The 16,124-nt window shown below is 39.9% G+C and overlaps 1 protein-coding gene across 1 annotated transcript in view; it reads left to right on the top strand.

The window, feature by feature from the left end:
• The first annotated feature begins 1,668 nt into the window (after positions 1 to 1,668).
• EIF3H (eukaryotic translation initiation factor 3 subunit H) overlaps positions 1,669 to 16,124 on the top strand; it is a 130,546-nt gene continuing 116,090 nt past the window's right edge. Inside the window, exon 1 of the mRNA XM_003408444.4 lies at positions 1,669 to 1,831. Within this exon, the coding sequence (XP_003408492.1) occupies positions 1,700 to 1,831 (132 nt within the window). The 5' untranslated portion in view covers positions 1,669 to 1,699. The remainder of the gene's footprint in view (positions 1,832 to 16,124) is intronic.

Raw genomic sequence — 16,124 nt, 5'->3', positions numbered from 1 at the left:
CCGTAGCACTTAAGCACTACGCCACCAGGGTTTCCCACACGATAACATCTTTGGTATTTTGCTCATGTAAATCTCACCATGAAGCTAATAGAAATGAAGAGCTATTAGTTCTGGTAATTCCGATTGAAGTTCCTATGTTTGAATTAATTTCTTTATAAACCATCTTAAAATTTTCACTATCTAAAATTACATGAGACATAACATGGATGAATATGGAAGGCATTATGCTGAGTGAAATTAGTCAGTCCCCGAAAGACAAATACTGTATGAGACCACTATTACAAGAACTCAAGAAAAGGTTTAAACACAGAAGAAAACATTCTTTGATGGTTACGAGGGTGGGGAGGGAGGGAGAGGGATATCCACTAACTAGATAGTAGGCAAGAATTATCTTAAATGAAGGGAAGGACAACACACAATACGGGGGAAGCCAGCACAACTGGACTAAACCAAAAGCTAAAAAGTTTCCTGAATACAACCAAACACTTCAAGGGACAGAGTAGCAGGGGTGGGGGTCTGGGGACCATTGATTCAGGGAACATCTAGGCCAATTGGCATAACAAAATTTATTAAGAAAATGTACTGCATCCCTCTTTGGTGAGTGGCATCTGCGGTCTTATAAGCTAGCGAGGGCCCTCTAAGATGCATCAATTTGTCCCAACCTACCTGACAAAGGAGAAAGAACACCAAAGACACAAGGATAATATTAGCCCAAGAAACAGAAAGGGCCACATAAACCAGCTATTCCATCAGCCTGAGACCAGAAGAATTAGATAGTGCCTGCCTACCACCAATGACTGCCCTGACAGGGAGCACAGCAGAGCCGGAGAAAAGTGGGGTGTAGAACTCAAATTCTAGTAAAAAGACCAGACTTAATGGTCTATCTGAGACTGGAGGGACCCCAGAAGACATGGCTCCTGGACTCTTTGTTAGCCTAAAACTATTCCAGAAGCCAACTCTTCAGGCAAAGATTAGACTGGAATATAAGACATAACTAAACCGGCAGCTCCCTCAGGAAGCGAGATAAGAAGGCAGAAACGGACTGGAGCTGGTTGAACTGATGGGGGAAATCTGGGGTGGAAATGAGGAGCGTGGTGACATATTTTAGGGATAGCAACTAGGGTCACAAAACAGAGTGTGTAAAAATTTCTGCACGAGAAACTAACTTGAGCTGTAAACTTTGACTTAAAGCACACACGCACACAAATTACAGGACACAGATTGCAATACCAGCTTGCCACTAATGAACAGAAGGCCATTGCCCAAGCTACGTCTTAGTTTCCCAATACGTCCAGTGGGAGCTAGTACTCCCTTCATAGTTTACAAGTTTGGGAATACAGATTAATTCAAAAGATTAGAAGTGAAAGCATTTTTACGTATAAGACGCTACCGTGATGTCAGCTATAATGCTATTATGGTCACTCCCTAAAGGAGAATGACTAAATATGAAGTGGAAAACATTTAAAAAGTCTACAAAACTGCTCAACAGAAACGGGAGCGCAGCTGCACAACCCGCATGCGCACAGGATTCCGGCGGGGAGGTACAATAAGTGGGCGGGAGAAGAAAAAAGGCGGGGCCCTGCGCTGGCCACACCTCTTAGCAACGCGCCTGAAACGGAGGTGTGTCCTTGACGTCCCGGGAAGGTTATACTTCCGCTTCCGGTTACTCACTTTCCCTTCTTCCTGTCCGGCTGGAGAAATGGCGTCCCGCAAGGAAGGCACCGGCTCTGCGGCCACCTCTTCCAGCTCCACTACCGGCACTGCAGGCAAAGGCAAAGGCAAAGGCGGCTCCGGAGACTCGGCCGTGAAGCAAGTGCAGATCGATGGCCTGGTGAGTTGGGCCTGGTCTTCTCCGGCCCACGTGGGCAGCGCAGTTCCCATGGCCGTCTCGCCAGACACGCTTCCCCTCTGGGTCTGGTGAGGTTGCGCCAACGTTTTCCGTAGCATCCTCCTCCTCCTTGATCTTCACTTTTTATTTGGGAGAGGTGGCAGCCTTCTCCGCCCTCTGACGGGAGCTTCGAGGGTTGAGAAAAGGGATCGAGGTTAGGGGTTTGTATGACAGACGCTTGAGGTCTTGTTTTCATTTGGAGAAAGAGTATTGTGGGAATCAAGTAGGTGACGGGAGTGTCAAGAAGATGTAGGATCGTAGTTTCCAAACAAAAAATAAAAAAACACCAAACCCACTGCCGTCGATTCCAACTCAGAGCGACCCTGTAGGACAGAGTAGAACTGCCCCATGGGGTTTCCAAGGCCGTACATCTTTACGGAGGCAGACTGCCGCATCTTTTCTTCCGCGGAGCGGCTGGTGGGTTCGGAGTTCCCACTTTTCAGTTAGCTTAACCACTGCACCACCAGAGCGCCTTTTTTTTTAGAACACTAGCTTAGGGCTCTTGAAAAGGGGACGGTAAGGGAAAGTTTTCACTGCTTCCTTGCTGTGATTTGACATCTGTAACTTCAAATTGTAGGCTTACTTTTTAGCCACCCTTCTGAGCTTGTGGTTCAGTGCTTTACCTACGTAACTGGAGTAAACTCTTTACTAGTGGTCATTCTCAAGAACTTAAGTGAATATCAAGGAGAATTTCCGTTATTACACGTATTTAGTGATTGAGGTTCGTGAACTAGGACTTCTAAGGAAATCTGGATAAGGGAATGGACTAAGCAGGAAAGAGGCAAATATAGAATGATGTGAAATTTCATTTCTGTTGTTTCCAAACAAAGTGCATGTGTAGGACCTCCTAGCTTTAAAAGCATCGCTCTTTTTGAAAGCTTTTGTTTTTAAAAGCACCCTCCTCTCTTGCACACCTTTTGTTTTTTTTAGTCTGCTTGGGTCTCTGTCTGGTCTGATTATTTTGCAGTAGTCCAGACCTTAGACATTGGTAATAAAGAAATCTTTTAAGATTCATTTGACAGTTTTAATTGCAGTAAGGTACATTTATGTGAAGGGAGACCTGGTGGTGTAATGGTTTAGCCCTTTGCTGCTAACCAAAAGGTGGGCAGTTGGAACCTAGTAGCCCAGCAGCCATTCTGCCGGAGAAAAGACCTGGCAATCTGCTCTCATAAAGATTTCAGCCTAGGAAATCCTGTGGGGCAGCTCTACTCTGTCATACACAGTTGCTAGAAGTTGGAATCTACTCAAGGGCACACAACAACAAAAAATGTTTACATAGAAACTATTGATAATTTCAGTAGCTTAATCTGTTGAAGTAAACTAGAAAAGGAAGTGTTTAAGTTAGTAAAACTGAATAAGATGGCTAAGACTCTAGACTCTGGAGTCATTCAGTCTTCCTAGCTTTGTGATCTTAGGCAAGTTAGCCTTTCCAAGTCTTTCTTCTTCATCTGCCCAGTGGGAATGAGAAGTAATTGTGTGATGAAGTTGTTGCAAATTCGTGGGGGTGGTACATAGTAAGCTCTTAGTAATTGTTAGTTGTGGTTATAATTATTATTATGAGCATTATGTCTATGGATGGCAGGGTTTGAAAGATGCAGGCAGGAAATTAACTTTGAAAATTCCTTGACCTGTCCGTTTACTTGTCATTTGCATAATACTTTGAAAATGTATTCTACTTACATTTCTGATGTTCACCCGCCCCATTGGAGGCAGGTGTGTGTTCAAGAGTAAATAACATATTTTAGAAATTGAACGTCACTTGGCAGTAGGACTGAACTAGTAAAAGTAAGTACCAAATTTAATACTTGTTAAATTGGCTTTTGTGACAAAACCACTCTTTGAACCACTGAGTTTTCATAGTTGAAAATGTAACACCTTAGTGATGTTTGGTTAAGGTAATTTATTTGGCAAATATTTTAGGGCTTTCTTCTAAGTGCTGAGCACTGTGTAACATGGATGAATGATAATGGTACACCAGTAACTCTGTCCTTGGAGCTACAAGAGATTGTTGAATTAAAAAGACAGCTACAGGTGGAGTCAGACTAGGATCACGAAGAGCCTTACAGGCTGTGACGGTGGGCTCAGCAAGGTCAAGAGACTTGTTCTCTATTTTGTGACTTCACAAATCATTTTTATCAGCTAGTGGTTAAGAGCTACAGCTGCTAACCAAAAGTTTGGCAGTTCAAATCCACCACGTGCTCCTTGGAAACTCTATGGGGCAGTTCTACTCTGTCCTGTAGGGTCTCTATGAGTCAGAATTGACTTGGCGGCAATGGGTATCTCAAAGTTGTTTAGTTCCAAGGGACTGATTAATCCTATTCATGAGATTGATTTATAAACTTAAATGTCAGTTTCTTAATTTGCTGTGGAAGATATACCTTTGTAGTGACTAAAATGTTCACATCTACTACCAAAAGCACCCTTTTTGATTACCAGGGTATCTGGGAAATCATTAAAAATCAGCTTACTAGTGACCACAGAATCCATTATAAGGGCAAATGAGGGACTTTGAGGGTTATTTATTCCAGGGTTTTGAAAAACTTGGTGAAGTACTTCTTAACCGTAGTAGTGGATACCTCTCTGCTTTTGCTCTTTATCAGTTAGATAAATATTAATCAAATAAATTCTTAATAACTTCTCTTTCCCTTGAAGAAAAAAAACCCTTTGCTGTCGAGTCAGTTCCAACTCATAATGACTCTATAGGACAGAGTAGAACTGCCCCGTAGGGTTTCCAAGATGTAGCTGGTGGATTCGAACTGCTGACCTTTTGGTTAGCAGACAAATGCTTCACCACTGCGCCACCAGAGCCCCTCTCTCTCCCTTACTGAAGACATTTGTATTTCTAACATTAAAAGAAAAATTAGACAGCTAGATTACCATGCGATTGCTTAGTTTTTTTTTTTTTTTTGATTGCTGCTATTTTAATCATGAATGCTTCTGAGGTACCATACATCATATTGGGAATTTTAAATTATACCTTCAGAATGACAGATATTGTACTAGGTGCGGGGGATACCAGTTACTCTAGATTTATTAATGAATTTTACTTTGAACAATAAAGAATTGTTCAATTTTACATAATTTCTTCACATGGATGTCTTGTATATACACCATACTTAGTGTATCCAAACTTAAATTTAAACTTCTTCCTTAGACCTTTCTCTCTCCTTTTTTCCCCCGTCTTGATTACTGTCACTCTTCCCCGCCTCCCCCCGCCCCCCCCCAAAAAAAGACTAAACCCATTGCTGTTGAGTTGGTTCTGACTCATAGAGACTCTTTAATAGGACAGGGTAGAACTGTCCCATATGATTTCTAAGGCTGTAGTCTTTATGGAAGCAGACTGCCACATCTTTCTCCCTCAGGGTGGCTGATGAGTTCAAACTGCTGACCTTTCAGTTAGCAGCTGAGTGCTTAATCACTGCACCATCAAGGCTCCTTTAGTGTTAGTCTTAGGGAGGCAATATTACATAATGGCTAAGAGAATGTTGAAGACAGACCTGTATTGAAATTCTTATTTACTCATTAGTCATGACCTTGGACAGGTTATTGAAGCTTCTTTCTAGGGTTGCTATGCGTCAGAATCCACTCGATGGCAGTGGGTTTGGTTTTTTGATTAGGCCTCAATTTTATCCTCTGTAAAATGAGGATGAAGATGAAGCAGTTATCTCCTACGGGTTGTGAGAATGAAATGAGGTACGCAAAGTGCTGAACATGGTGCCTGTGTCATAGTAAACACTCAGATTACCTGTCTGTGTCTTTGTCACTGTTATCATCATTAATATTTCTGTTTTTCAAGTCATTCAGGCTCTCAGTGTCACCTCTGCCACTGTAGCTTGAAACTGTAGGAAGAGCACTAGTCTGGCAAGCAGGAGACATGTATTCTAGTTCTACATCCGTCAGTAACTAACTTCCTGTTACTGAATCTCTCCACAGCTGTCTTTCCTTAACCACAAAATGACTGCCAGCATTTCTTTTAACTTAAGTAATTTATGGTTCCTCTCCTTTTTCATTCCCCCTACCTGAATCCTTAGAATTCTTACCCATATTTGATCCAGTTGACCCCCATCCTACCTCACAGGCCACTCACTCCTGGACTTCTTTGTTGGCTTTTCTTTTCCCCATCGGTGGGTGTCGGAGTGTCTCAGGATTTGGATTTCTGTTTTCTTCTCGTGGCTGCTGAGATAGGCAGTGTAACGGAGTGGATAAAAGCACATACTCTGGAGCAGGACTGCTTAAGTTTGAAATCCATCTCTAAAATTAGCTGAACGACGTTGGGCAAGTACTTAATCTCTTTGTGCCTCAGTTTCCTCATCTGAGTTGTTTTGTTTTAAAATGGACTGATAATGTGTCAGTAATTAAAATAGTGTCTGGGACGTAGTAAGACACCATTTAAGTTTACCTGTTGCTATTGTTGTTTTTGTTATCATTAGACTGTAATATATTCTCATCCCTTCCTGTGGCTTTAAATATTATTTATGATTAATAATAATAATTGTTGCTGATAACTTCTAGATTTATATTTCTTGCTAGACCTGGCTCTTAAATACCCAACTGCCTGCTTATCATCACTATTTTGATATCCCAGGCATCTCAAATTTAACTTGTTCAAAATAGAATCACTGACTTGCCCCCCTCTCTTTTCCCACCCTCTTTTTGTTCTTACCTCAGTCTCCCCCATCCTAGTAAACGGGACTACCATTTACCCGTTTGAACAATGTAGAAAACCTAGGCATTAATCTAGATTTTTTTTTTTTTTAATTATCCTCCACATCTGATCCTTCAGTAAATTCTGTTGGTTCCACCTTCAAAATGTATCATACCCATCTCTTCTTCCCATATAAATGTGCCACTAACCTAATCCACTTAGAATAAAATACAGATTTCTTATCATGTCTTCAAGGTCGTCTATGCCTTTCTACTCCAGACTCACCTCATTTTCTTCTAGGCTCCAGTCAGAACGACCTTTCAGCTCCTTGTTTTCTCTTCTTGAAAAACCCACTCAAATGTATCTTCTGTTTCACCGGCTTCTTTTGATTATTTAGGTCTTGGCCTACATGTCACATCTGAAGAAGGGTTTTGCCTGACAGCCCTGTCAAAAGTTAGCCCCCTCCCCATCACTCTCCATCACACCACCCTAATTATCTTCATACCATTTACCACAGCCTGTAAATGGCTTGGTTCTTGTTAGTCTTCACTGGAATGAAGCTTCTGAGGGCAGGGACTCTGCTTTTTCACCTGCTTTATCTCTAATGTGGAACCTGCTAACAGGCATATAGTAGGATAAATGAATGAATAAATGATTTTGTTTTATTTTTGTAAAGCCCTAATATCTTCTTATATAAGTTATTTTAATGGTGTCTTGAATTATTCTCCCAGTCCTCTTCAGTTTATCCTTTGTATTTAAAGCATTCACTTAATATGAGAGTTCATATCTGTTAAATCCTTTCTTAGATGTCTTGAGTGACTTTCCACTGAATTCATACCCCAGCAAGATCTTGTCCTTGCCTTTATCTTCAGGTTTATTTCCTACTCTTTCCAAGCTTTGTAGGAACTGTACAGTCCTGCCACATAGGACTCTTTTGTCTTTTCCCAGAATAAACCCTGCCCAGTTTTACTTAGCCTTTGTTCATGAAATCTGTTTGAAATTCTTTTCTCTCATTGTGACATAACTGAATTAAAAATGTGACTTGATGCTTTTAACTTACTCTTTTTTTATTTCTTTGATTTTTGTTCTTTGTATAGTACAATTTGAATCTGTATACTCTAGATGTGTTCTGGTTTTGATTCATTTATTTAATAAATACTTACTGATTACATACCACATGGCAAGTCTAGTCCTGTTAGGTGCTGGGAGTGGTTTGGTAGGTAAGATAGACGGTCTCTACTTTCATGACCATTCTTAGCCTTGTATAGACGTGGATGAATCCACAGACTGTAATTTAATACTAGGGTTAGCCTGGTCTTTAATCATGTTTGTTCCTGGCACATTGACAGTGGCCAGGACCAACTTCTTACATTCTTGAGTCTTTTCTTCCCTACCTTTAGTCCCTGTTTCATCAATTCTTCTGTGATGTTCATATTTCCTTTTCTTCAACAAATCAATTTCTTTAGGTCTTGCTCATTTTAAAAATTTTAGCCGCCTCTTTTTACTTAGTACTGTGTTTCATCCTTAGCTCCCATTTTTCTCTTGAAGTCACTGGTTAAAAACAGCGTATATTTTAGTCTTCTATTCTTCCCTGAACCCACTGCCAGCAGAATCTACCATGACCAGTTCTTTGAATCAAAATTTTAAAAGATCTTTGATGGTATTAGCAAAGAACTTAAAAAAAAAATCAGGTACACATGCAAAAGGATCTGTAAAATATAAATGATAATAAAATAAATGCCTAGTTCAGCCCCATTCAACTTGAGAAATAGAACGTGACAGATATCTTTAAAGTCCTCTTCCTCCCATCCCTTCTGCCCATCCTCTAACCACTATTGTGAACTTTGTGTTAATTATTTATTTTTCTCTATAGTTTCATCACATGGAGTAGTCTAAACAGTTTTAGTTTTGTCTGTTTATGAACTCTGTATAAATGAATTCATGGTATATATTCTCCCACGTCTTCATACACACACGCACACACACAATATTAATACCAATATCATGTTTTTAGGATTAGTCTGTGGTGATATGAGTAGTTCATTCATTTTCATTATTGTATGATATTTCATTGTATGACTGTAACAATTTATCCATATAACTGTTAATGGACAGTTACATAGCTTACTTTCCTTGTTTTTCAATCTTTTTTTAGTTGTGTTTTAAGTGAAAGCTTACAGTGCAAATTAGTTTTGCATTTTGTTCAAAAATTTTATGCACAAATTGTTTTGTGACATTAGTTGCAATCCCCACAGTGTGTCAGCACTGTCCTCCTTTCCTTTTCCTCCCTGGGTTCTCTGTGTCCGTTTATCCAGTTTTCCTGACCCTGCCCGCCGTTTCAGCTTTGCCTTTGGGCTGGTGTTGTCCATTTGGTTTCATATACTTGATTGAACTAAGAGGCACATTTGCTTTCTGTTACATCATCCTTTTAAGCTCTTGTTACTCCCTGAAATTCTCTTGTTTGCTTGTTTGTTTCCTCACACTGGAATATAAATTTCTTGACCAAAGCCAAAAACCAAACCTATTGGTGTCCAGTTGCTTCTAATTCATAGCGAGTCTGTAGGGCAGAGTAGAACTGCCCCATAGGGTTTCCAAGACTATAATCTTTAAGGAAGCAGACTGCTACATCTTTCTCCCATGGAGTGGCTGGGGTGAGTTCAAACTGCTGACCTTCCGGTTCACAGCCAAGTGCTTTAACCACTGTGCAACTGGGGCGCCTCAACTTCTTGAGGATAGGGGTCAAGTCATCCTTGTTTATTACACTATTTCTAAGTGTCTAGAACAATGCCTAGGATCCCTAAATGGTGCAAATGGATTACGCTCCACCACTAACCTAAAGGTGGTTCAAACCCATGCAGTGGTCTCTTGGAAGAAAGACCTGGTTGTCTGCTTTATTAAAGATTACAGTCAAGAAAACCCTGTGGGGCAGTTCTACACAAGGGGCAGCCATGATCTGAAGTCAACTGAGTGGCAGTGGTTTTGGTTTTAGAACAATGCCTGACACGTAGAAGACATTGAAATATTTGTGAATGAGTTATCCACCTTTTAATCTATCAATTCCTTATCTGTAAAAAAAATTGTTAATGTTAATTGAGTACCTACTCTTTATAAGACCCCGTGAAGGACTGTTTGCCTGGATTATATCTGACGCTCACAACAGCTTTCGGGGATAAAATCAAAAAAACCAAACCGGTTGCTGTTGAGTCGATTCCGACTCCTAGCGACCCTGTAGGACAGAGTAGAACTGCCCTGCAGGGTTTCCAAGGAGCGGCTGGTGGACTCGAACTGCAGACTTTCTGGTTAGCAGCCAGACACTTAACCATCACACCACCCAGTGATAGATCTATTCTTTGTCTTATGTAACCTGATATTTATTCAAACCAAAAGAGAAAATGTTGATGAAAGTGGTTTGTGTACTGAGATGAATATTTCCAATGTGTAAAGAACTTATTATTAGAAACCTTGGTGGTGTAGTGGTTAAGAGCTACAGCTGCTAACCAAAAGGAGGTAGTTTGAATCCACCAGGTGTTCCTTGGAAACCCTGTGAGGCCATTCTACTCTGCCTTATAGGGCCCCTATGAGTAGGAATCAACTTGATGGCAACGGATTTTTTTTTTTCTTTTTTGGTGACATATATCACTGTATACTTTTTTATGACATTGTATGGAGGTATGTGTTGTTTTTAGGCGCTGTCAAACTGGTTCCAACTCATAGCGACCTTATGTACAACTGGTTTTTGACTGAAATACTGTCCGGTCCTGTGCCATCCTCACAGTTGTTGCTACATTTGAGCCCATTGTTGCAGCCGCTGTGTCAGTCCATCTCATTGAGGGTCTTCCTCTTTTTCGCCGACCCTCTACCTTATCAAGCATCATGTCATTCCTGATAACATGTTCAAAGTACGTGAGACAAAGTCTGCCATCTTTACTTCCAGGGAGGACTCTGGCTGTATTTCTTCCAAAACAGACTTGTTTGTTCTTCTGGAAGTCCATGGTATAGTCAGTATTCTTCACCAACACCTTAATTCAGAGGCATCAGTGCTTCTTTGATCTTCTTATTCATTGTCCAGCTTTCACATGCATATGAGGTGATGATAATACCATGATTGTCAGGCACACCCTAGTCCTCAAAATGACCTCTTTGCTTTTTATCACTTGAAGAAGTCTCATTGCAGCAGATTTGCTCAGTGCAGCATGTAGTTTGATTTCTTGGCTGCTGCTCCCCTGGCATTGATTGTGGATCCAAGTAAAATGAAATACTTGACAACTTCAGTCTTTTCTCTGCTTATTGGTCCAATCATGAGCATTTTTGTTTTCTTTATGTTGCCATGTAATCCATACTGAAGGCTGTAGTCTTTGATCTTCATCAGTAAGTGCTTCAAACCAAAAACCAAACCCACTGCCATCGAGTCGATTCTGACTCATAGCGACTCTATATTTTCAGCAGGCAAGGTTGTGTCATCTGCATATCACAGGTTGTTAATGAGCCTTCCTCCAATCCTGATGCCTAGTTCTTCAAATAGTCCAGCTTCTCGGATTATTTACCCAGTTTACAGATTAAATAAGTATGGCGAAAGGATACAACTCTGACACGCACCTTTCCTGATTTTGAACCAAGCGGTATCCCCTTTCTGTTCAAACGACTGCCTCTTGGTCTAGGTACAGGTTCCTCATGAGCATAATTAATAAGAGTTCTGGAATTCCCATTCTCCGCAGTGTTATCTGTAATTGGTTATGATCCACACAGTCGAATGCCTTTGCATAGTCAATAAAACACAGGTAAACATCTTTCTTATATTCTCTGCTTTCAGCCAAGATCCGTCTGATGTCAACAGTGATATCCCTCATTCCACGTCCTCTTTGGAATCCGGCTTGAATTTCTGGCAGTTCAGTTTCCATGTACTGGCATAAACGATCTTCAGTTATCTTCAACAGAATTTTACTTGCATGTGATATTAATGATACTGTTCAATAATTTCCATGTTCTTTTGAATCACTTTTCTTAGGAATGGGCACAAATATGGATCTCTTCCAGTTGGTTGGCCAGGTAACTGTCTTCCAAATTTCTTGTCATAGACAAGTGAACATTTCCAGCGCTGCATCCTGTTGTTGAAACGGCTCAGTTGGTGTTGCTTGAATTCCTGGAGCCTTGTTGTTTGCCAATATCCTTAGTGCAGCTTGGGCTTTTCCGTTTAATGGCATCAGTTCTTGCTCACATGCTACCTCCTGAAGTGGTTGAACATTGACCGCTTCTTTCTGGTACAGTGACTATGTATTCCTTCCATCTTCTTTGGATGTTTCCTGCGTCATTCAATATTTTGCCCGTAGAATCCTTGGATATTGCAACTTGAGGCTTAAATTTTTCCATCAGTTCTTTCAGCTTTAGAAATGCTGAATGTGTTCCTCCCTTTTGGTTTTCTAAGTTTAGGTCTTTGCACATTTCATTATAGTATTTTGTCTTCTCGAGCTGCACTTTGAAATCCTCTGTTCATATGTTTTACTTCATCATTTCTTCCATTCGCTTTAGCTACTCTACATTCAAGAGCTAGTTTCAGAGTTTCTTCTGATATCCATTTTGGGCTTTTCTTTCTTTCCTGTCTTTTTAATGACCATTTGCTGTCTTCATGTATGATGTCCTTGATGTCATCCCACAACTCGTCTGATCTTCAGTCATTAGTGTTCAATGAGTCAAATCTATTCTTGAAATGGTCTCTAAATTGAGGTGGGATATACTCAAGGTTGTATTTTGATTCTCGTGGACTTATTTAAATTTTCTTCAACTTCAACTTGAACTTGCATATGAGTAATTAAAGTTGTAGAGACTAGGTAACGGTTTTTTAAATCTTTATAACCTGCTCTTGTCTGAAAATCCTAGTCTCTTGAAGAATATAGTTTGGCCTTTTATTTTAATGCTTTAAACAAACAATTACATGATTCTTGGTCCCTTTTTTCAGTTTTATAACTTCAGTGGAGAATAAGTTGTTTCACACGTGTGAATTTTACCATTAGCTAACTTTTGAAACCATTTTAAGCACCAAAACATTTTGCTTTTTAGTCATTTTCATTATAACTTCCTGAAGTGTATTCCATAATGTTCTGCCTCTTTAATCAGAGCATTTTGAACACATGTTAACTGTGTTTTTATGATTTAGCATTATCATTAAGAACGTAAGTTATTGACTCATATCGGACAGTAGGTCTCAGGTCTGTTTATTTCTATAACAAGTGTGCCCTGTTTTTCAGTTTTAGGTGTTTTGACTGTAGTTGTTCTTTCTTCTTGGTTGCCTGTTTTTTTTTTTTGTTGTTGTTATTGTTAATTATAGCTGTTGTATACCCCCTTGATTTCTAGCTTTTTGTTTGCTGTGAATGAAAAAGTAGATAAGCAATCTTGTCAGCATTATTTTTTACATGAGAGTAAGCACAGTCTGAGGATTAAATTAAGTATTCAGTCTGACATTGTAACTGCTTAGTTATATTTTTTGTTTGGGCGAGTTGGATATTATGGCTTATAAATAGTAGCTTTCTATAATAGAAGAAAAGCAGTTGATACTCATTATTATATAGTAGCCGCAGGAGCTGGTTGGACCAGTATTATCTGGATTATGCATATGATTCAGCCACTCACAGACGCTGAGTGACTTTTCAAGGGTATATACTCGAGCTTGTGTTCAAATCACATCTTGCCATCCTGGATTCATTGTGCCTTTTACCATTATAGCTGCATCGTATATTGTAGGTAATGGAGATACTAGCTCTTCTACATGCTAGGTACTGTTCTGAGAACTTTACGTATAATGTATGGCTTCAGTGCTATAGCATTGAAGCCATACAACAGCTCTTTGGTAGAGAAACTGTTATCTCCATTTTACAGATGATTAAACTGGAATACAAATAGATTATGTAACTTGAGTAATGATGGGGGAAATAGAAGTAAAGGTGTCCACGGAATAATTAATCTGATGTTCCTTGTTCAGGTGTCAGAAAATGCGTTTTCTAAAACAGATTTATAACACAGAAACCTAATGTATCGGAACCTTTATATTTAGTAATCTGTCACATTCTAGGAGAAAATTTGTTGTTGTAAGTCTTCGATTGGAAACCCTGGTGGTGTAGTGGTTAAGTGCCACGGTTGCTAACCAAATGGTCAGCAGTTCGAATCCATCAGGTGCTCCTTGGAAACTCTATGGGGCAGTTCTACTCTGTCCTGTAGGGTCGCTATGAGTTGGAATTGACTCGATGACAGTGGGTTTTTGGATTTTGGAAGTCATCGATTTAGTAAATATTCTGAAGTTTGGAAATTTACACCTTTTGGCCTATGAGTCACATAGATTAAGATACTGGAAATCAACACTGAAGAAAATAGGAGGTATATTAAGGATAGTTGGGAGGAGTAGCTATAGGAATTCCTAAGTAAGGTAGTTTATCTACTTTAGGTAGGCAAACCTAAGTCCATAGATTTTTCCATTTCAGGATGATTCCAAGATTTGGATAATCCTGCAGACATCTTGAGCAATGTTCCCGTGGTGAAGTAGGTTACTTTATGTGAGGTGGCCTTTTGCCTTAGTTCTTTGGGAAATAGCTTGAGCAATTTTTCCCCTAAGCCCTGAGGAACTACCTTTGCCCTAGTTTCTACCCCAGAAGGTTTGTTACTTTTGTCCAGGGTGATTGACATTTCCTGGGTAAATTGTAAAGAACTTTTTGTCTAGTCCAGGGCTGCAGCATGCCCTGTGATTGGCATGCATCTTGCAGGGATTGGTCAATATACCCATGCAAATGAAGTGACTATACCCATGGAGACGAGGTGACTATAGCCTACTATGCAAATGAAGGGTGTGTGGCGTACTGGGTGGTTAGTTTATGGCCTCAATGGGAGGGGGTATGCCTTGAAATTGACAAGGAATTGTACGTATGTGTGTGTGTAGGTATGTGTATATATGTGTATATATATATATATATATATATATATAAATAAATACAGCCAGCGCCACAGGGGTTTTTGAGACAGAGAGAAGCAAGAAGAGAAAGCAACCAGAAGAAGCAGAAGGAAAAGAGAGGCAGAGAGAGCAGAGGTAAGAAACCTCCTAAAAGAGCTATAACACAGTCAAGGGCTGTAACACTGAAGACAGCGGAAGGTCCAGAAGGGTCCCAGTGGCAGAGCCTGTGGTGACAGATGGCAGGGCCAAGAGGAGACCTGCAAGGCTGAGAGGAGATGTGAAAGCTGTCCTACACTAAAGAAGGGAGACTTTGCTTACATGCTTCTTGATCTAGATCCTGACTTGTAACCTGTTCCTTAATAAACCACTTAACTGTAAGTACAGTTCATGAGTTCTGTGAGATCTTACAGCGAATTGGTGAACCCAAATGAGGGAGGAAAGAATGTTGAGGGGAGGTAGAGTAGCCAGTGTCAGAGATGGACTGGAGCTTGGAGAACACAGGAATCTGGGATATATTTGACCTCTGCTCTATAGAAATTGGCTTTGTGTTGATTTCTTGTTTGAAGTTATTCGTGTAGTTCCTTTCTCTTAAGGTCATATTTGTTCTGTTTTTGTCTTTTCCTTACAGTGCCTCCAGTGTTTGTGGCATACACACTAGTGATGCCAACCTGTATCAGTGTGGTTTCTTGTAGTTATCTTCTTGGGTGTAGTTTAGATGCTCAGCTTACACAGTAAGCTTTTCACGCTAAGTATGCGTGAAAAAAAAAAAAACTGATTCAGGAAAAATAGTGGTAACTCAGCATTAACTTAGTCAAAACATAATTTTTTACCTTTTGAATCTGAAGCCTTTGAAGGTCCAATTATTTTCTACTTTGAATTTTTTTTTTTAATACTGTGTGTTTTCATTAATGAAAGCATGTGGAGTCATGGGGCGTGTTTAAATTTTTGGTTAATAATATGGATTTTGAGAAATATTATCTTGTACTACATGGTTAACACAGAACTTTTAAGGTTCTCAAACCCACACTTTTCAGTTGCCTGTCTAATCACCGGACCTTGATTGCTGATGTTTTCCACGGCGCCTTCCATTAGGCTATATGTGAAATGTCTGGTTTTCCAAATATGACACACACACAAAAAAACCAAACCTACCAGGGCTCCCTGACTGTCACAAAAGAAACCTTAAATATGCTTACAAGGCTTATCTAGGGGCACAGAAGTAAAAAAAAGAAAATTTTTACCCAGTTGTACTTCCTGGTTACACTTACTTGCAAGCCTCATACCCCAGCTATTTTGCCTCAACTAATGTTTTTTTCACCTTTCACTGTTACGCAGGTCCCTGCTGGAGGGCAGCAAATACCTTCAGTGGTAAAAGTATACTCCCAAAGAACCCGAGAGTTGGAAAAAATGGGTGGTATAGCATCTGTGCCATGTGTTATGAAAAGGTTAAGGTTTTATTTTCTCCAAAAATAGTACCTAAACTAGTTCCTGAATGACTGAGGCATTCATTGTATCCTGATAATTATACTATGGGATTTTTTTTTCCTCAATACTTTCTATACCCTTAGTTTTATTTGATATAAGTAGCATATGAGTGAATTTATGAAGCCTATGAAATTAAACACAGTCATTACATTGGGCAGTATAAGCACATACTA

The sequence above is a fragment of the Loxodonta africana genome, chromosome 14 (assembly GCF_030014295.1).
Source record: "Loxodonta africana isolate mLoxAfr1 chromosome 14, mLoxAfr1.hap2, whole genome shotgun sequence".
Classification (NCBI taxonomy): Eukaryota; Metazoa; Chordata; class Mammalia; order Proboscidea; family Elephantidae; genus Loxodonta; species Loxodonta africana.
This window is presented reverse-complemented; position numbering and strand designations above follow the sequence as displayed.